At 42.4% G+C, this 20,909-nt stretch overlaps 1 protein-coding gene across 1 annotated transcript in view; it reads left to right on the top strand.

The window, feature by feature from the left end:
• The window catches only part of LOC134341434 (puromycin-sensitive aminopeptidase-like), a gene marked incomplete at its 5' end in the record, with an annotated part of 301,555 nt that overhangs the window by 174,240 nt on the left and 106,406 nt on the right, over positions 1–20,909 (top strand). The window contains one exon of the mRNA XM_063039287.1: positions 11,440–11,579. Within this exon, the coding sequence (XP_062895357.1) occupies positions 11,440–11,579 (140 nt within the window). The remainder of the gene's footprint in view (positions 1–11,439; positions 11,580–20,909) is intronic.

Consider the following 20,909-nt stretch of genomic DNA (forward strand, 5'->3'; position numbering starts at 1 on the left):
TATCATCATTATCTGCCATGTCATATGATATGGGTAAAATAGAAACTTTTCCTCATTCACAGATACTGCTTTTCCTCACTTCCAGCATTTTCTGTTTGTAACATTAGACATAGTTTCATTTGAATTCCTACAGGATCTATTAGACTCCCTCACACGGACACATTTCTGTACTTCAGTTGAACAATTTTTTTGTAAACTTTTCAAGCTATTTCCTGGAAAAAGCAGCATATTCCCTGTTGCCTTACATCAATTAACTTATCTTCTTTTTTCTTGGTGTTGTCCCTGAGCTCATCTCTTGAAGACTCTTTCCATTTATTGAACTATAGGCATCCATTGGATTTGTCAAGAAGAGGCAGCTGTCAGCTCAGCACTAATCTGGGGTACATGACACTGTAGTCCAATGACCATAAAATCATAAATCAGTCAACCTATATAGGCCTGATAGGCCCATCTCTGTGCTTTATGATTTTATGGTGTTTGGATTATCTGGATAATACACCAATTATTCTTGCTTACAGTGATTCTTGGCTATGCTAATCCCACTTGTCTATACTGGGGCTGTTTCTCTCTAAGCCTTTTATGTCCAGGTACCTGTCCAAATTCAGATGAAATGTCGGGCCCCTTATCTAAGAAAGGATGTGTTGACATTGCAGATGGTTCAAAGAAGGTTCACAAATATGATATAAAAGTGGCTGGTGAACGCAGCAGGCCAGGCAGCATCTCTAGGAAGAGGTGCAGTCGACGTTTCAGGCCAAGACCCTTCGTCAGGTCTCAGCCTGAAACGTCAACTGCACCTCTTCCTAGAGATGCTGCCTGGCCTGCTACGTTCACCAGCAACTTTTATGTGTGTTGCTTGAATTTCCAGCATCTGCAGAATTCCTGTTGTTCACAAATATGATTCCAGGATTGAAAGGCTTATCATATGAGCAGCTTCTGATTGCTCTGTACTTGCTGGAGTTCAGAAGAATAAGGCAGGATCATGATGAATCCTATCGAATGTTGAGAGGCCTAAATAAGTGGATGTGGAAAAGATATTTCCTATAGTGGGTGAGTCTAAGACCAGAGGTCACTGACTCAGAATAGAGGGACATCCATTTACATCTGAGATGAGAAAGAAGTTTTTTAGCCAGAAGGAGATGAATCCGTGGAATTCATTTGGTGGCCTGATTCTGGTCCTAGGTCTTATGGTGTTCATTATCTTTAAATTTCTAGCTTGAGATATATATATATATATATATATATACACACAGAGTGGGAATTTGCTGTTAAACTCATTTGCCTAACTTCCTATTGCTCAGGACTAAAGAAGTTGTAAATGACATGCCTCTGTTTTAACTGTCAGAGAAATTTGGTTTGAGATAGAATCTGCCCATAAATAATCAGCAGTAAAATTCTATATGTTTTAACCCATTCCTCTCAATTCCTACCTTGCGTTTTTTGCAGACTATGTGAGAAATTATCGCGTTGGGAACCTGTAGTTCCTGATTCGGAAAACCTTTAATTGAGTTAGACTGTAGATAAGGAAAAATTGGTATTATGGAGCAGGAAGGATAGGGGTCATTCTGTTTGCATCACTGGATATTTGGGAATTGATATGAGATTTAGAAACGGGCAACAAATATTGGGATGAGTTTAAGTTAATGGATAATAGAGTGGGTTAGATAAGCAGTAAATCTTCGAAATGACCAATTCTCCCCCATAAAGATAAGTGGGAAGTGTGCTGAGAAATGAATGGTGATGAACCCTAGGTTACATTGGAGTAAAAGGAATTACAGAGGCTTGAGAAAACAGCTGACCAAAGTTGATAGGAAGGGAACATCAGCAGAGATGACAGCAGAGTAGCAATGGCTGGGATTTCTGGGAGCATTTCTAAAGATGCAGGATAAATAGATTCTAAAGATAAAGAAGTATTCTAAAGGGAGAATGAGGCAACATTATCTGACAAGAGAAGCCAAAGTCAACATAAAAGCAAAACAGAGGGTATATAATAGAGCAAAAATTAGTGGAAAGTTAGAGGATTGGGAAACTTTTAAAAGCCAGCAGAAGGTAACTAATAGGGTGGTGGTGGGAGATGGGGGAGAGATAAAATATGAAGGTAAGTTATCCAGCAATTTCAAAAAAAACCAAGAGATTAAAATCTAAAGAGATATGTAAAGAGAGGCAAGAGTAGATATTGGACCACTGGAAAATGTTGTTGCAAACGTAGTAACGGAGGACAAGGAAATAACAGACGAACTTTATAAGTATTTTACCTCACTTCACTGTGGAAGACACTGCCGTAAGTTCAAGACTGCACTCATTTCCTATTCCTAGGGAGATGGTGCTTGGGATACTAAAAAATCTGAAGGCAGATAAGTCACCTGGACCCAATGAACTATATCCCAGGGTTCTGAAAAAAGTAACTGAAGAGACTGTGGATTCACTGAATTATGGAATGATCCCAGATGGCAGGAAAATTGCAAATATCACTCCAGACTTTCAGGGAGGGGGGAGATAGAAGAAAGGAAATTATTGGCCAGCTGGTTTGACTTCAGTGGTTGGGAAGATGTTGGAGTCAATTGTTAAGGATGTGGTACTGGAATCACATAAAATATGCTGTAGTCAGTAATATTTCCTTAAGAAAATATCCTCCCTGATAAATCTATTGGAATTCTTTGAAGAAATAACAAGTAGGATAGACAAAGGAGACTTGACGAATGATATGTACTTGGATTTTTATGAAGGCCTTTGACCAAGTGCAGCACATGAGGCTGCTTAACTAGATAAGAGCCCTTGATACTAGCATGGAGAGAGCATTAGCTGAATGGCAGGAGGCAAAGAGTGACAATAAAGGGATCCTTCCCTGACTGGTTGCAGGTGACTAGTGGCATACCATGGGGTCTGTGTTGCACCGTTTCTTTTTACATTGTATGTCAGTGCTCTGGCTGACTGAATTGATTAATAATATGAAGATAGGTGGAGGTTTAGTTACTATTGAATAAACGGAGATTGGGCAAAAAAAGTGGCAAACCGTAAAAGCATATAGTCATGAGTTGGTGGTAATGAAAGCAGATGCAATCTTAGCACACATTATGAGAGGATTAGAATATAAAAACAAGGATGCCATGCTGAAGCTTTATAAGGCACTGGTGAGAACTCATTTGGAGAATTGTGAGCAATTTTGGGTCTCATCAAACAAAAGATACACTGGCATTGGAGAGGGTTTAGAGGACGATTGATTTTGGAAAATAAAGGCTAATTGTGTGAGGAGAAATTGATGGCTTTGGGCCTTTACTTGCAGGAGTTTAGAAGAATGAGGGGAAATCTCATTGAAACTGATTGAATTTTGAAAGGCCTCAAAATGAAAGTGTCTGAATCTCTTGTAAGGATATTACTATCAGCCATTTCTTTGGGCAAGTAATGAAAACATTTATCAGCAATTGCTTCTTTAAGTGGCTGAAATGCAGGATCAGGCTCAGCTTTATTTCTTGTGGACAAATTGTACTGATTAATTGGGCTGACAGGTAACAAAGATTCACTTGTTTGAGTTTCTAGATAGGAACTAACAATGAATTTCAGCTGTAGAAAAATGAGCATGTGGACAAGGGATACTACTAGTTATATTTTCTTGTCAATTATTGAGAATTTTAGAATGCAAGTGGTTCACCAAATTTCTTCAGTATGAATTATTTTCAATGTTGTTATCTGCTTACAAAACAAAATGTACCTCACATTTTGTAACCAGTGGTTTTTTTTTTTGTAAAGTTTATTTCTGCCAAACACTATATTTAAGTCATAACTAGATGAATTCAAAGAAGGAACTCCAGTTTTAATTTTTGCTCCTTGACTGAAGAGGAAAAAAGAGGATCTTGTTATATTTATGGTACTTGCACTACACAACAGAGCTGGAATAAATTCCTGATAAGAGCGTATAATATAGGAGCAGAAGTAGGTCATTCACCCTCTGACTAAAGTAATTTCTTTGCATCTCTGTTCTAAATGGACGTTCAATCCTGAAGTTGTGCCCTCTTGTCTTAGACTCCTCTAATGGGAAATAACTTTGCCATATCTTATCTGTTCAGGCCTTTTAACATTCAGAATGTTTTCTATGAGATCTCCCCTCTTCTCCTGAACTTCAGAGAACACAACCCAAGAGCTGCAAGATGTTCCTCATATGGTAACCCTTTCATTCCTGCCATCATTCTCATGAATCTTCTCTGAACCCTCTCCAATTTCAGTATATTCTTTCTAAAATAAGGAGCTCAAAACTGCACACGGTATTCCAAGTGTGGTCTGACCAGTGTCTTATAGAGCCTTACATCAGATCCCTGCTCTTATATTTTATACCTCTTAGAAATGAAGGTCAACATTGTATTCACCTTCTCACCGCCGACTCAACCTGGAGGTTAACCTTTAGGATATCTTGCATAAGGACTCCTGAGTCCCTTTGCATCTCTGCATATTGAATTCTCTCCCCATCTAAATAATAGTCTGCCTATTTATTCCTTCCACCAAATTGCATGACCATACACTTTCCAACATTGTATTTCATCTGCCACTTCTTTGCCCATTCCCCTAAACTAACTTAAGTCTCTCTGCAACACACATCAAAGTTGCTGGTGAACGCAGCAGGCCAGGCAGCATCTCTAGGAAGAGGTACAGTCGACGTTTCAGGCCGACACCCTTCGTCAGGACTAACTGAAGAAAGAGCTAGTAAGAGATTTAAAAGTGGGAGGGAGAGGGGGAGATCCAAAATGATAGGAGAAGTCAGGAGGGGGAGGGATGGAGCCAAGAGCTGGGCAGGTGATTGGCAAAAGGGCTGTGAGAGGATCATGGGACAGGAGGCCCAGGGAGAAGGAAAAGGGGGAGGAGAAACCCAGAGGATGGGCAAGGGGTATAGTCAGAGGGACAGAGGGAGAAAAAGGAGAGTGAGAGAAAGAATGTGTGTATATAAATAACGGATGGGGTACGAGGGGGAGGTGGGGCATTAGCAGAAGTTAAGAGAAGTCAGTGTTCATGCCATCAGGTTGGAGGCTACCCATACGGAATATAAGGTGTTGTTCCTCCAACCTGAGTGTGGCTTCATCTTTACAGTAGAGGAGGCTGTGGATAGACATGTCAGAATGGGAATGGGATGTGGAATTAAAATGTGTGGCCACTGGGAGATCCTGCTTTCTCTGGCGGACAGAGCGTAGGTGTTCAGTGAAACGATCTCCCAGTCTGCGTCGGGTCTCACCAATATATAGAAGGCCACATCAGGAGCACTGGACGCAGTATATCACCCCAGCCGACTCACAGGTGAAGTCGGGGCACTGAATAGTGGTAAGGGAGGAAGTGTAAGGGCATGTGTAGCACTTGTTCCGCTTACACGGATAAGTGCCAGGAAGGAGATCAGTGGGGAGGGATGTGGGGGATGAATGGACAAGGGAGTCGCGTAGGGAGCGATCCTTGCGGAAAGCAGAGAAGGGGGTGCAGGGAAAGATGTGCTTAGTGGTGGGATCCCGTTGGAGGTGGCGGAAGTTACGGAGAATAATATGTTGGACCCGCAGGCTGGTGGGGTGGTAGGTGAGGACCAGGGGAACCCTATTCCTAGTGGGGTGGCGGGAGGATGGAGTGAGAGCAGATGTGCGTGAAATGGGGGAGATGTGTTTGAGAGCAGAGTTGTTGGTGGAGGAAGGGAAGCCCCTTTCTTTAAAAAAGGAGGACATCTTCCTCGTCCTGGAATGAAAAGCCTCATCCTGAGAGCAGATGCGGCGGAGACGGAGGAATTGCGAGAAGGGGATGGGATTTGTGTAAGAGACAGGGTGAGAAGAGGAATAGTCCAGATAGCTGTGAGAGTCAGTAGGCTTATAGTAGACATCAGTAGATAAGCTGTCTCCAGAGATAGAGACAGAAAGATCTAGAAAGGGGAGGGAGGTGTCAGAAATGGACCAGGTAAACTTGAGGGCAGGGTGAAAGTTGGAGGCAAAGTTAATAATGTCAACGAGCTCAGCATGTGTGCAGGAAGCAGTGCCAATGCAGTCGTCGATGTAGTGAAGGAAAAGTGGGAGACAGATACCAGAATAGGTTCGGAACATAGATTGTTTCACAAAGCCAACAAAAAGGCAGGCATAGCTAGGACCCATACGGGTGCCCATAGCTACACCTTTAGTTTGGAGGCAGTGGGAGGAGCCAAAGGAGAAATTACTAAGAGTAAGGATTAATTCCACTAGACGGAGCAGAGTGGTGGTAGAGGGGAACTGATTAGGTCTGGAATCCAAAAAGAAGCAGAGAGCTTTGAGACCTTCCTGGTGGGGGATGGAAGTATATAGGGACTGGACATCCATGGTGAAAATAAAGCAGTGGGGGCCAGGGGACTTAAAATGATCGAAAAGTTTAAGAAATGTGAAATGTGTCACGAACATAGGTAGGAAGGGGTTGAACAAGGGGGAATAAAACTGTGTCGAGAACCTCCAATGGGATCCCACCACTAAGCATATCTTTCCCTCCCCCCCACCCCGCTTTCCGCAAGGATCGCTCCCTACGCGACTCCCTTGTCCATTTGTCCCCCCCATCCCTCCCCACTGACCTCCTTCCTGGCTGTAAACGGAACAAGTGCTACACATGCCCTTACACTTCCTCCCTTACCACCATTCAGGGCCCCAAACAGTCCTTCCAGGTGAGGCGACACTTCACCTGTGAGTCGACTGGGGTGATATACTGTGTCCGGTGCTCCCGATGCAGCCTTCTATATATTGGTGAGACCCGATGCAGACTGGGAGACCGCTTTGCTGAACATCTATGCTTTGCCCACCAGAGAAAGCAGGACCTCCCAGTAGCCATATATTTTAATTCCACATCCCATTCCCATTCTGACACGTCTATCCACGGCCTCCTCTACTGTAAAGATGAAGCCACACTCAGGTTGGAGGAATAACACCTTATATTCCGTCTGGGTAGCCTCCAACCTGATGGCATGAACATTGACTTCTCTAACTTCCGCTAATGCCCCACCTCCCCCTTGTACCCCATCTGTTATTTATATACACACATTTTGTCTCTCACTCTCCTTTTTCTCCCTCTGTCCCTCTGACTATACCCCTTGCCCATCCTCTGGGATTTTCCCCCCCTTCTCCTTTTCCTTCTGCCTGGCCCTCCTGTTCCATGATCCTCTCATACCCCTTTTGCCAATCACCTTTCCAGCTCTTGGCTCCATCCCTCCCCCTCCTGTCTTTTCCTATCATTTTGGATCTCCCCCTCCCCCTCCCACTTTTAAATCTCTTACTAGCTCTCTCTTCAGTTAGTCCTGACGAAGGGTCTCGGCCTGAAAAGTGGACTGTACCTCTTCCTAGAGATGCTGCCTGGCCTACTGCGTTCACCAGCAACTTTGATGTGTGTTGCTTGAATTTCCAGCATCTGCAGAATTCCTCATGCTTAAGTCTCTCTGCAGCTCTGTTTCCCCAGCACTACGGTCTCCCTCACCTATCTTTGTATCATGGGCAAATTTAGGCACAAATGTATCAATCCCATAGTCCAAATCATTGACATACACCGTAAAAAGCAGCGGTTCCAACATCGACCCCTTTGGAACTCCACTGGTAACTGGCACCCAGCCAGAATAGGATCCCTTTATTCCAACTCTGTTTACTGCCGACCAGCCATTGCTCCACACATGCTAATAATTTGCCTGTAATTCGATGAGCTGTTATCTTGCTAAGCACCCTCATGTGCGACACCTTGTCAAAGGCCTTCTGAAAATCCAAGCGCGCCACATCCACTGCATTTCTTTTGTCTGCCCTGCTTGTGATTTCCTCAAAAAATTGCAGCAAGTTAGTCAGACAGGATTTTCCTTTCAGGAAACCATCCTGGCTTTGGCCTATCTTGTCATGTGTCTCCAGGTTCTCCGTAATCTCATCCCTAACAATCGATTCCAACAACTTCCCAACCACTGATGTCAGGCTGACAGGTCTTTAGTTTTCTTTCAGCTGCCTCGCACCCTTGTTAAATAGCAGAGTAACAATTGCAATTTTCCAGTCATCCACGGTACAATGCCAGAATCTATTAATTCTTGAAAGATCATTGTTAAAGCTTCTGCAGTCTCCAGCTACTTCCTTCAGAACACAAGGGTGCATTCCATCAGGTCCAGGAGATTTATCCACCCTCAGACCATTAAGCTTGTGAGCACCTTCTCAGTCATAATTTTGACTGCACATACTCACTTCCCTGACAGTCTTGAATGTCCGGCATACTGCAGGTGTCTTCCACTGTGAAGATTAATGCAAAATACGTATTCAGTTCGTCTGCCACCTCTGCGTCTCTGATTACAATATTCACAGCATCATTTCTATTGGTGCTATACCTACCCTCCACTCTCTTTTAACCTTTATATACTTAAGAAAGCTCTTAGTATCTTCTTTAATATTGGACGCCAGCTTCATTTCATAATTCATCTTTTCCTTCCTAACGACCTTTTTGGTTTCCTTCTGCAAGTTTTAAAAACTTCCCAATCTTCTATCTTCCCACTAGCTTTGGCTTCCTTGTAAGCCCTCTCTTTTGCTTTTACTTTAGCTCTGGCTTCTCTTGTCAGTCACAGTATTGTTCTTTTTCCATTCAAAAATTACTTTGTATTTGGAATTTTTCTTTCTTGCACACCTCTCATTTTTTGCAGGAACTCCAGCCATTGCTGCTCTGCTGTCCTTCCTGCTAGTGTCCCTTTCCAGTCACTTTGGCCAGATCCCCTCCCATGCTATTGTAATTTCCTTTATTCCACTGAAATACTGACATATTGGAATTTAGTTTCTCCTTCTCAAGTTTCAAAGTGAACTGGATCATATTGTGAATCACGGTTCCCTAAGGGTTCCTTAACCTTAATCTCTCTTATCACCTCCGGATCATTGCACAACACCCAGCACAGCTGATCCCCGAGTGGGCTCAGTAACAAGCTCTTCTAAAAAGCCATCCCATAGACGTTCTACAAACTCCCCCTCCTGAGGTCCAGTACAAGCCTGTTTTTCCCAATCCACTTTCATGTTAAAATCCCCAATGATTATCATGACATTGCCTTTCTGACATGTCTTTTCTATCTCCTGCTGTAATTTGTAATCCACATCCCGACTGCTGTTTGGAGTCCTGTATATACCTGTCATTACAGTCCTTTTACCCTTGCTATTTCTTAACTCAACCCATAGAGACTCTACATCTTCTGATCCTATGTCATCCCTTTCTAATGATTTAATGTTATTTCTTATACACAGAGCCACATCACCCCCTCTACCTACTAACCTATCTTTCTGATACACTGTATTTCCTTGGATGTTCAGCTCCCAATGGCAGCCATCCTTTAGCCAAGTTTCAGAGATGACCACAACATCATACTTGTCAATCTGTAGCTGAATTTCAAGATTGTCTATCTTATTCCTTATGCTGCGTGCATTCAAATATAAAACTTCCAGTCCAATATTTGTTGCATTCAGTTTTAACTGCACCACGTCTCTATTGCCCTGTAAATCATCCCACTGGCTGTGATTATGCCTCATCTCCTGCCTGTCCTTTCTATCATCTCTGCTGTTTCCCCTTCCTGAACAGCTCTATTAAATCTGCCTGCTAGGATATTGGACCCCTGTGGGTTCAGGTGTAACCCATCCTTTTTGTACAGGTGGTAACTCCCCCAGAAGAGGCCTCAGTGATCCTGGAACCCGAAGCCCTGGATCCTACACCGGTCTCTTAGCCACACATTAATATGCCTGATCATGCTATTCTTGTGCTCTTTAGCATGTGGCACAAGCAGCAATCCTGAGGTTAATTCTCTGAAAGTCCTTGCTTTTCAGCTTCCTATCCAACTGCCTGAATTCTCTCTTCAGGACCTCCTTCCTTTTTCTACCTCTGCCATTAGTACCAATGTGTACCAAGACTTCTAACTGTTCACCCTCTCCCTTCAGAATACTCTGCACCCGATCCGAGACATCCTGTACCGTGGCACCTGGGAGGCAACACACCATGCAGGTTTCTCTATCAGGCTGGTAGAACCTCCTGTCTGTTCCCCTCACTATGGAATTCCCTATGACTACCGCATTCCTCATCTTTTCTCCCTTCTGCACCATGGAACCAGGCTCAATGCCAGATACCTGATTGCTGTGGTCATCCCCCCCACTCAACTGCATCCAAAAAGTCGTTCATCTTTCTCCTGTACTCTAGAGGTATCCATTCACAATTCCTTTACTTATCAGAATCCAACACTGATGTTCCATCTTATCTCTGTCCAGCAACTCTCTCTTTCATCTTCGAATTCTCTTCCCCACTTTGCTCCATCTTTTGCTTTCTTTCCTCTCTCTCTCTCCCTCTCCCCATCTCCCTCTCCCTATCCCCCCATCCCTCACTCTGTCTCTCCATCTGTCTCCATCTATCGTTAACCCGTCACAGTCTACCACTCTGCCTCCTCACCTTCCCTACCCAGCACTGCCTATCTGTCCGCATACACGTCTCACCTTAAAGACCACAAGTAGCCTCAGTATTTTCTTTGCTGTTCCCTTTCTCTATCTCTCCTTTGCACATCTGTCTATGTTTTTGCATAGAGTCATAGTATGGAAACGCACTTCAGTTCATCATCAACACACACAAATGCTAGGAACTCAACAAGTCAGACTCATGCCCAATGTCCAGACATCAAGTGTACGACACAAAAACAGACATTTGGCTTTTAAGTGTGTATTCTTCTGTAATGATACTACCTGACTTACTGAACTCAAGATTTCCAGCACCCTAGAATCTCAAACCTGAAAAAATCTGCAGATGCTGGAAATCCAAAGTAACACACACAAAATGCTGGAGAACTCAGCAGGCCAGACAGCATCTATAAACAGTGTACAATCGACGATTTGAGCCAAGACCCTTCAGCAGGAGGGTGGATAGGAAGAGGAGGCCAGAGTAAGAAGGTGGCGGCTGAGGAGGAATGGTCCATTTGTGAAAGAGATAAAGGGCTGGAGAAGAGGAATCTAATAGAGAGAGGACAGAAGGCTATGGAAGAAAGAAAAGGGGGAGGTGCACCAGAGGTGATAGGCAGGTAAGGATATAGAGAGTTGGAAACAGGAATGGGAAATGGAGGGAGGAAGGGTGGGGTGCAATATCAGAAGTTAAATGGGTGTAAATGCCATCAGGTTGGAGATTACATTGGTGAAATATAAGGTGCTGCTCCTCTAACCTGTGTGTGACCTCATTGGGGCAAAAGGGGAGGCCTTAGACTAACTTGCTGGAATGGGAAGTAGTTTACTTACACCATCCAACTTCAGTCTAATTGTAATACATTGTTCAGGCATTTTAAGAATCTCAGCTGCTATTAGATTTGGATCCCATGCTCTGTTTCATTCAACTGGTATATTTTGTTACTATTTTTTCTCCCTTTGAGGTAAATTGGAGTCAACCTACTGAAGGGTTCTGCTGCTTAAATCCATTCATGAATAAGTACACCTCTCCTGTGTTTCCCAGGTAGTGACTGTCCTCACTGGATGGTCCCTATTAGTATCTGCACCAGTGAAGATGTAAGCTGTGATAATATGAAGGTGTTACTGGACCAGCCAGAGATGACTATCACTGTGAAGAATGTGAAACCACATCAGTGGATAAAGGTAGGTCATGACAGCTTCAGAAGTAGTTTAGGATATGTATTCTTCTGCATCCTTACAGTTATATGGGCTTTTTCTCTAGATCTTTGCAAGTGCAGACACCCTCTGTCAACATAGCACTTTTATGAACTGCTTAATGCACACTAGTGAAGTCAAAATGACTATTCTTTACCTAGGACACTTGCCCTAACATGTTCTCTATGTGCTGTAAGGGACAGTCGGCCCTCCTTATCACCAAGTTCCGCACGTACGAATTCAACCAACCACGAATCAGGAAAACCTGGAAGTGCTCTTCCAGCACTTGTTGTTCAAGCATGTACAGACCTTTTTTCTTGTCATTATTCCATAAACAATACAGTATAACAACTATTTACATAGCATTTACATTGTATTAGGTATTATAAGTAATCTAGAGATGATTTAAAGTATATGGGAGGATGTGCGTAGGCTATTATGGATCGGGATCAAAAAGAAACAAGTTCTCTTACTATGTAAGTGGGGACAGGTACATCCGGTATTATTTAGCATCAGTTAGTCAAACGTTTGTCTTAGTATATAGTATATATTTCACCTTTCTATGCATATAAAGTGCTTAAGAAACGTATGTTTCAGCGCCGGGCTCGGGAACAGAAGTTCCCGAGTTCGATCCAGTGACAGACTGCTCCCGAGCACGTCTCCATCCATGCCGGGTTAATGTGGAGGATCAAAAATCCAAAACCCAATAATTAAACCACTGCGTTGCTTAGTAATAATTGTAGGTTCATTGGGGCAGGGCCTTTCTCACTTTATCCTTTAAAATTGTTCCGATTGCTTTATTATTTCCACTTTATTTTCTATCGTGATTATTTTCGTGAACAGAAACACTGCGGATTCAGAGCTTCGCCTCTGGGTCCTAACGTCCACCGTACTGAGACAGGTTAAATAAGGTCCAGGGTTCTACTGGGAACCAAACCCTCACGGATAAGGAAGGCCGACTGTATTTTGATAAGATTAGGTATTCATTGTATAAGGATTCTGTTTGTGAAAGAAAATAATTCTTTTTGGGGAAGCGCATTTGTTCTGTGGAATTTGTACCACAGATCATCAACTGACTGTCCCTTTTCATCTCATCCTTAAAGTCTACAATGCTCCCTGAATATCACCATGGCACAAGGAAGATGATCATTGCATTTCTCCCAGTGTTAGTTTCAGAACAGCAAAAAAACAAAATGTGATTTATTATTATGCACCAAAAGAATAAGGTAAAAAAAAACTCAAGATTGTTTTGCTAATGTACAGTATTGTGCAAAAGTCATAAGTACATATGAAGCCACACTCAGGTTGGAGGAACAACACCTTATATTCCGTCTGGGTAGCCTCCAACCTGATGGCATGAACATCGACTTCTCTAACTTCCGCTAATGCCCCACCTCCCCCTCATACCCTATCTGTTACTTATTTTAATGCACACGCTCTTTCTCTCACTCTCCTTTTTCTCCCTCTGTCCCTCTGAATATACCTCTTGCTCATCCTCTGGGTCCCCCCCCACCTTGTCTTTCTTCCCGGACCTCCTGTCCCATGATCCTCTCGTATCCCCTTTTGCCTATCACCTGTCCAGCTCTTGGCTCCATCCCATCCCCTCCTGTCTTCTCCTATCATTTTGGATCTCCCCCTCCCCCTCCAGCTTTCAAATCCCTTACTCACTCTTCCTTCAGTTAGTCCTGACGAAGGGTCTCAGCCTGAAACGTCGACTGTACCTCTTCCTAGAGGTGCTGCCTGGCCTGCTGCGTTCACCAGCAACTTTTATGTGTGTTGCATGAGTACATATGTATAGTTAGGGTGCCAAAGATTTGCACTGTTTGTTATGTTATTCCAGTTTACCAAATAACACATAGTACTACTGAACTAATACATAACCAAATGCTCTTACTTAGGTTTTTCAATCACATTCCTATATTAACCAATATACAGTACTGTGCAAGAGTCTTAGGCATACTAATAATATGTATGTGCCCAAGACTTTTGCGCAGTATTGCATGTTATGACTTTCCAGAGACCAAATAACACTTAATACTACTAAGCTAATACAAAGCTAAGTTCTCTTATTTCTATTTCCCAACCAGCTTCCTATTTTTAACTTTTTTTACAGTTCTGTGCAAAAGTCTTAATCATCCTAGCTATGTGTACTTAAGACTTTTGAAAACTATTGGAGCTCAACAAAAGACAAATGAAACAAATTTTGAATTCTGGCTGCTTAAGATGGATTTTGATCTGTTAGCAATTATTTTGAAAGTTCTTCCTGATGTAAATCACAGTATGTTATTAAAGTTTTTTCAAAATGTGCTCTAGGCAAAGATACATAGTTCTTTCAAGTCATTTAGAACAGTAGGACACAAGTTGTAAACAAGGAACTAAAAGCTCTAGGACAACAGGAAATGTTAGAAATAGACCACTCGCTAGTTATCTGGGCATTGGGAACTGGTAAAACTTAGTTGTGCACCTTTCAAAACACACTGTTGTAAAAGCTAAGTCTTCTGACTTCTAATTTATTCATGTTGTTCCCGTTTTAATGCCCAATTTTGTTAATTCACAAAGGCATAGGGAAGTAAAAAAAGGTAAAGTTTCCCATATTACCATATTTTAAGATAATATGTTATAGATTTTGGCTTAGGACTGGAGTCTCACATGTTTAAGATGATATGTTTGATCTTCATTTGGTGGCAAAATATTATTTTCACCAAATATTTGCATGCAGCATCTTTGTCAATTGCTTCCTGTGAGACATCTCAACCTAATTATTATAAAACGTCAAGCAACACACATCAAAGTTGCTGGTGAACGCAGCAGGCCAAGCAGCATCTGTAGGAAGAGGTACAGTCGACGTTTCAGGCCGAGACCCTTCGTCAGGACGAAGAGTCTCAGCCTGAAACGTCGATTGTACCTCTTCCTAGAGATGCTGCCTGGCCTGCTGTGTTCACCAGCAACTTTGAAGTGTGTTGCTTGAATTTCCAGCATCTGCAGAATTCCTGTTGTTTGTATTATAAAATGTTATAGTATTAATTTTATTTACATGAAATTTTTAATTGTATGCCTCTTTGTATTACCACATTTTTATTAAACTTCGTCTTTCTCTTTGGCGGTGCCTTTCACTCTGCCTGAATCCTCCCTGTCCATGCTTTAGCCTTTCATTTGTTTCTCTGCTCATGCTTATTCTTTGTTCATCTCAGTGGTTCTTGATTATGTTTCTCATGACCTCTTTATATCATTTTGCCCTTGTTCTTAATTCGTTTGCCTCTTTCTCTGGCAATCATTTCATTTCTCTTATGCAAGGTATCTTTGGCTCACTATTTATTTGTCCTTAAAATTAAGAAAATAATCAATGTACTGTTTTTTTAAACATCGTTCGCTCTGCAACTGCTGATAAATAGATACTTCTTTCTCTCAAACCCTTGCATTTATATCCTTAAAGTTGTCAATTTTATATCCATCTGTCAAAGTACTTTATTTCATAATATATAGTTCTCTTGGATGAAATTTGGTAAAGTGTTAGAAATTTGCTAATACTGACGTTTCAGAATCAGAATCAGGTTTAATATCACTGACATTTATACATAATTTAAAAAGTAAGTGATGCAAAAAAAGGTGCAAAAAATGTAGTGAAATACTGCTGATGGATTCGTTCAGAAATCAGACGGCAGTGGAGAAGAAGCTGTTCCTAAAACACTGAATGTCTGTCTTCCATTTCCTGTACCAGTACCTTGTTGGTAGCAATGAGAAGAAGGCATGTTTTGGGTAATGGGGGTCCTTAATGATGGATACCCCCTTTTAAAGACTGGGGAGGCTAGTGGACATGATGTAGCTGGCTCTATTTAAGTTTGATATGGAGCAGGTCAGAGGGTGCATATGGGGTGGAGTTTGCAGTAAGCATGTTGGTTGCTATGAATGCTTTTATTTTAGTATAGGATGTTGCCTTTCTAAATAGTAATTAACTACTAGGCTCTAGGTTTCATTGTTTTTTTGGGATGTAGTTATGTTGGCAAAAATTGCCCATTCCTAATTCTGTTCAAAGTAAATTTATTATTAAAAGTACATATATGTCACCAGTTACTACCCTCAGATTCCTTTTCTTGCAGACATTCACAGTAAATACAAAGAAATACAACAGAATCAATGAACAACGCACATAAACAAAAGTCAAAAAAATTGTGCACATACAAAAAGAAAAAAATAATAAATTAAGTATATAGTAAACACTGAAAACAAGAAAAAACAGATGGAAACCTAGTTATATTTGTGCAAAATCCTTTGAAGGTGCCAGGACAGAATAAGAAGGCAATTTAGAAAGCTTATCGGATCATAAGCTTTTTTAGAATTGAGGCATTATTGTTTAGAATTATTCTTTTGAAATGCAGAGAGACTTCAAACTTCAGAGAGATTTTAACTTCAGAATCAGAATGAACTTTGTAGTCATAAAATAATAACAAATTTCAAACACAAGGAAAGTCAATGTAAATTTACTGTCAAAGTTAGTATCCTGTCAATTACGATCAGTAACCTTATTAAATGTTACCATATACTACCCTGAGCTTCATTTTCCTGTAGGCATTTATGGTAATATATATTGATAAACTGTACATAAATAAAGAGTAACAAACAACCAATGTGAAAAACAAGGCAAATTTTGAAATTAATAAATAATACTGAGAATATGGGAGGTAGCATCATTGAAAGTAAGTCCATAGGTTATGGAAACGGTTCAATGTTATGATGAGTGAAGTTATCAGAGTGCAGTGATTGTAGGGAAGTAACTGGTCATGAATCTGATGGTGTGGGGCCTAAGACTCTTACACCATCTTCCTGATGGTAGCAGCGAGAAGAGACCGTTGCTGTGATGGTGGGGTTGTTTGATGATAGATGCTGTTTTCTTGTTGATGCACTAGTTCATACCTTCTACATTGCCTTTGATTTTGAAACTACATATCACACCTATGAAAGCTTAAAATGTAGCTTGAACATATTCTATCATTTGTCTTAAAATATCATTTAAATGTAGACCATATGACAAAGGAACAGAAGTCGGCCATTTGGCCCATCGAGTCTGCTCTGCCATTTTATCATGAGCTGATCCATTCTCACATTTAGTCCCACTCCCCTGCCTTCTCACCATAACCTTTGATGCCCTAGCTACTCAGATACCTATCAATCTCTGCCTTAAATACACCCAATGACTTGGCCTCCACTGCTGCCCGTGGCAACAAATTCCATAGATTCACCACCTTCTGGCTAAAAAAATTTCTTCGCATCTCTGTTCTGAATGGGCGCCCTTCAATCCTTAAGTCATGCCCTCTTGTACTAGAGGTTAACCTTAAGGGTATCCTGTACAAGGACTCCAAGTCCCATTGCATCTCAGAACTTTGAATTCTCTCCCCATTTAAATGTAGTCCTTGTTGTAGTGGTTAACAGTCAGCAGACAATATAAACATGAGAAAATTGGCAGATGCTGGAAATTCAAGCAACACACACAAAATGCTGGTGGAATGCAGCAGGCCAGGCAGCATCTTATAGGAAGAGGTACAGTCGATGTGTCGGGCCAAGATCCTTCGTCAGGACTAACTGAAAGAAGAGATAGTAAGAGAAATGAAAGTGGGAGGGGGAGGGGGAGATCTGAAATGATAGGAGAAGACAGGAAGGGAGAGGGAAGAAACTAAGAGCTGGAAAATTGATTGGCAAAAGGGATACAGAGCTGGAGAAGGGAGAGGATCATGGGACTGGAGGCCTAGGGAGAAAGAATGGGGGAGGGGAGCCCAGAGGAAGATGGAGGGCAGGCCAGGAGTGATTGTGAGAGTGACAGAGAGAGAGAGAAGAAGAAAAAAAGAAGAGAGGAAATAAAAATAAATAAGGGATGGGGTAAGAGGGGAGGAGGGGCATTAATGGAAGTTAGAGAAATCAGTGTTCATGCCATCAGGTTGGAGGCTACCCATATGGAATATAAGGTGTTGTTCCTCCATCCTGAGTGTGGCTTCATCTTTACAGTAGAGGAGGCCGTGGATAGACATGTCAGAATGGGAATGGGATGTGGAATTAAAATGTGTGGCCACTGGGAAATCCTGCTTTCTCTGGCGGACAGAGCGTAGGTGTTCTGCGAACCAGTCTCCCAGTCTGCGTCGGGACTCACCAATATACAGAAGGCCGCATCGAGAGCACCGGACATACATGTCCCTTGATCCTCCCCCTTCTCCAACTCTGTATCCCTTTTGCCAATCAACCTCCCAGCTCTTAGCTTCATCCCTTCCCCTCCTGTCTTCTCCTGTCATTTTGGATCTCCCCCTCTCTCTCCCACTTTCAAATCTCTTACTCTCTCTTCTTTCAGTTAGTCCAGACAGAGGGTTTCGGCCTGAAACATTGACTGTACCTCCTCCTATAGATGCTGCCTGACCTGCCGCATCATCATAACTTTAAAATATCAAAGGATTCAAAGGTTCATTTAATGTCAAATAAATGTATACAATATACATCCTGAAATGCTTTTTCTTTGCAAACATATACGAAAACAAAGGAGTGCCCCAGAGAATGAACAACAGATATATAGACAATAGACAATAGGTGCAGGAGTAGGCTATTTGGCCCTTTGAGCCAGCACCGCCATTCACTGTGATCATGGCTGATCGACAACAATCAGTATCCAGTTCCTGCCTTATCCCCATAACCTTTGATTCCGCTATCTTTAAGAGCTCTAGCCATCTCTTTCTTGAAAGCATCCAGAGACTTGGCCTCCACAGCCTTTCGGGGGCAGAGCATTCCATATATCCACCATTCTCTGGGTGAAAAAGTTTTTCCTCAACTCCATTCTAAATGGCCTACCCCTTATTCTTAAACTATGGCCTCTGGTTCTGGACTGACCCGTCAGCAGGAACATACTTCCTGCCTCCAGCATGTCCAATCCCTTAATAATCTTATATGTTTCAATAAGATCCCCTCTCAGCCATCTAAATTCCAGAGTATACAAGCCTAGTCGCTCCAATCTTTCGACATATGACAGTCCCGCCATCCCGGGAATTAACCTTATGAACCTTCGCTGCACTCCCTCAATAGCAAGAATGTCCTTCCTCAAATTTGGAGACCAAAACTGCACATAGTACTCCAGGTGTGGTCTCACCAGGGCCCTGTACAGCTGCAAAAGGACCTCTTTGCACTTATACTCAATTCCCCTTGTTATGAAGGCCAACATGCCATTAGCTTTCTTCACTGCCTGCTGTACTTGCATGCTTGCTTTCAGTGACTGATGTACAAGAACACCTAGATCTCGTTGTGCTTCCCCTTTTCCCAACTTGACTCCATTTAGATAATAATCTGCCTTCCTGTTCTTGCCACCAAAGTGGATAACCTCACATTTATCCACATTAAACTGCATCTGCCCACTCGCCCAGCCTGTCCAAGTCACCCTGCATTCTCATAACATCCTCCTCACCTTTCACACTGCCACCCAGCTTTGTGTCATCAGCAAATTTGCTAATGTTACTTTTAATTCCCTCACCTAAATCATTAATATATATTGTAAACAGCTGCGGTCCCAGCACTGAACCCTGCGGTACCCCACTGCTCACCACCTGCCATTCCGAAAGGGACCCGTTAATCGCTACTCTTTGTTCTCTGTTAGCCAGCCAGTTTTTCAATCCATGGCAGTACTTTGCCCCCAATACCATGTGCCCTAATTTTGCCCACTAATCTCCTATGTGGGACTTTATCAAAGGTTTTCTGAAAATCCAGGTACACTACATCCACTGGCTGTCCCTTGTCCATTTTCATAGTTACATCCTTAAAAAATTCCAGAAGATTAGTCAAGCATGATTTCCCCTTTGTAAATCCATGCTGACTCGGACCGATCCTGTTACTGCTATCCAGATGTGTCGTAATTTCATCTTTTATAATTGACTCCAACATCTTTCCCACCACCGACATCAGGCTAACTGGTCTATAATTCCCTGTTTTCTCTCTTCCTCCCTTCTTGAAGAGAGGGACAACATTAGCCACCCTCCAATCCACAGGAATAGATCCTGAATGTTAGAACCCCTAAGTTCCCCCAGCTCTCCTCCCTCCTGCGTGTAAACAGCAGCAGGCAAAAATCCCCCCTTCCCACCAGCAAAAAATAAAGCAGACCCTCTATCAGCACTCAAGCGTGAGCTAAGCAATAGCAAAGACATAGACTTGCAGTTACCCCAAAGACTACATTGAACTCGCAGTTACTGAGGGAATCCTTGTTAGTTTCTTTTCCTGTACTTAGTAATATGCTTAAATTCAGCGCGTCACCACATCTAATCTGAGGTCGTAGACAGAAGAGAACGGAGCGCTGGCCGGGTGACGCCAGAGGGCAATGCGTGACTGCTGGCAGGCAGGCGAGAAGGCGGATCGACCCAGCGCACGCCAGCTCCCCTGCTGCGGGCGGGTGCTGGGCATATACGCCTCAAGCAAATGATATTAATAAATGCAGGAAAACAAGCAGAAATCGCCTGTCTGTGCTTACAAGAACACGCTGACATGTGAACAGATCTAGCCCAACCAAAACAATGCGCAGCAGATTGATATGGTGGCCCAGAACATTTGAAATTACAGTTGCACGGAAAATTTGAAATCAGTGCAGATTATCAAAGGAACCAGATTACAGGTAGTCGGATTAGTGAAGATCGACTTGTATATCCCTCTAAGATTGTTTTACCAGCTCCTTTCCACCTTATCTCATACAATCCCAAGATGTTGATTTTTAATCTTTTCATTTCCTGTTTGATGTGGTCTAGTTTACCAGGTTGGTTAAGGGTTCTTACAATACAGGTTGCTAGTCTGATCTTTTCAGTTTTTAATCTGCCGTCAGTTGCTGGATTATGGTCGAGGTTCATCTGTGGTGCATGAGATCCTCTAATGGATGAGGCTCCTTCTATGAAGGCTCCATTCACATCTTTGAGCTGAGACTGTAGTTGATTTGAGTTCGTGATTGTACAAGGGAGGAATACTGAAGTGGTTTCCCGTTGCCTTCTTCAGTTGCAGTGTCCATACTGGATGGGTAACCCTGGCCACTGATCAGCAGATTCATCTGCCCAGCATTTTTAGTTTTACAACCATAAATTCTAGTTGTAGAATCTGCTTATAAAACCATCCACCACCTGAAAACCATGGCTTCATGTGACCTGATTGGGAGGCTAAACAGGTACTACACCTTACCCAGGGTGACCTGTAGGCTATCGGATGGAAGGAGCGCCTTACACCTCCTTTTGCTGAGCAATTGCACAGCAAAGACACTGGTGAGTTAATAGAACAATTGCAGAAGACCAACAACAGCAAAAGTATACACGACGAGATCAA

The sequence above is a fragment of the Mobula hypostoma genome, assembly GCF_963921235.1.
Source record: "Mobula hypostoma chromosome Y unlocalized genomic scaffold, sMobHyp1.1 SUPER_Y_unloc_3, whole genome shotgun sequence".
Lineage (NCBI taxonomy): Eukaryota > Metazoa > Chordata > Chondrichthyes > Myliobatiformes > Myliobatidae > Mobula > Mobula hypostoma.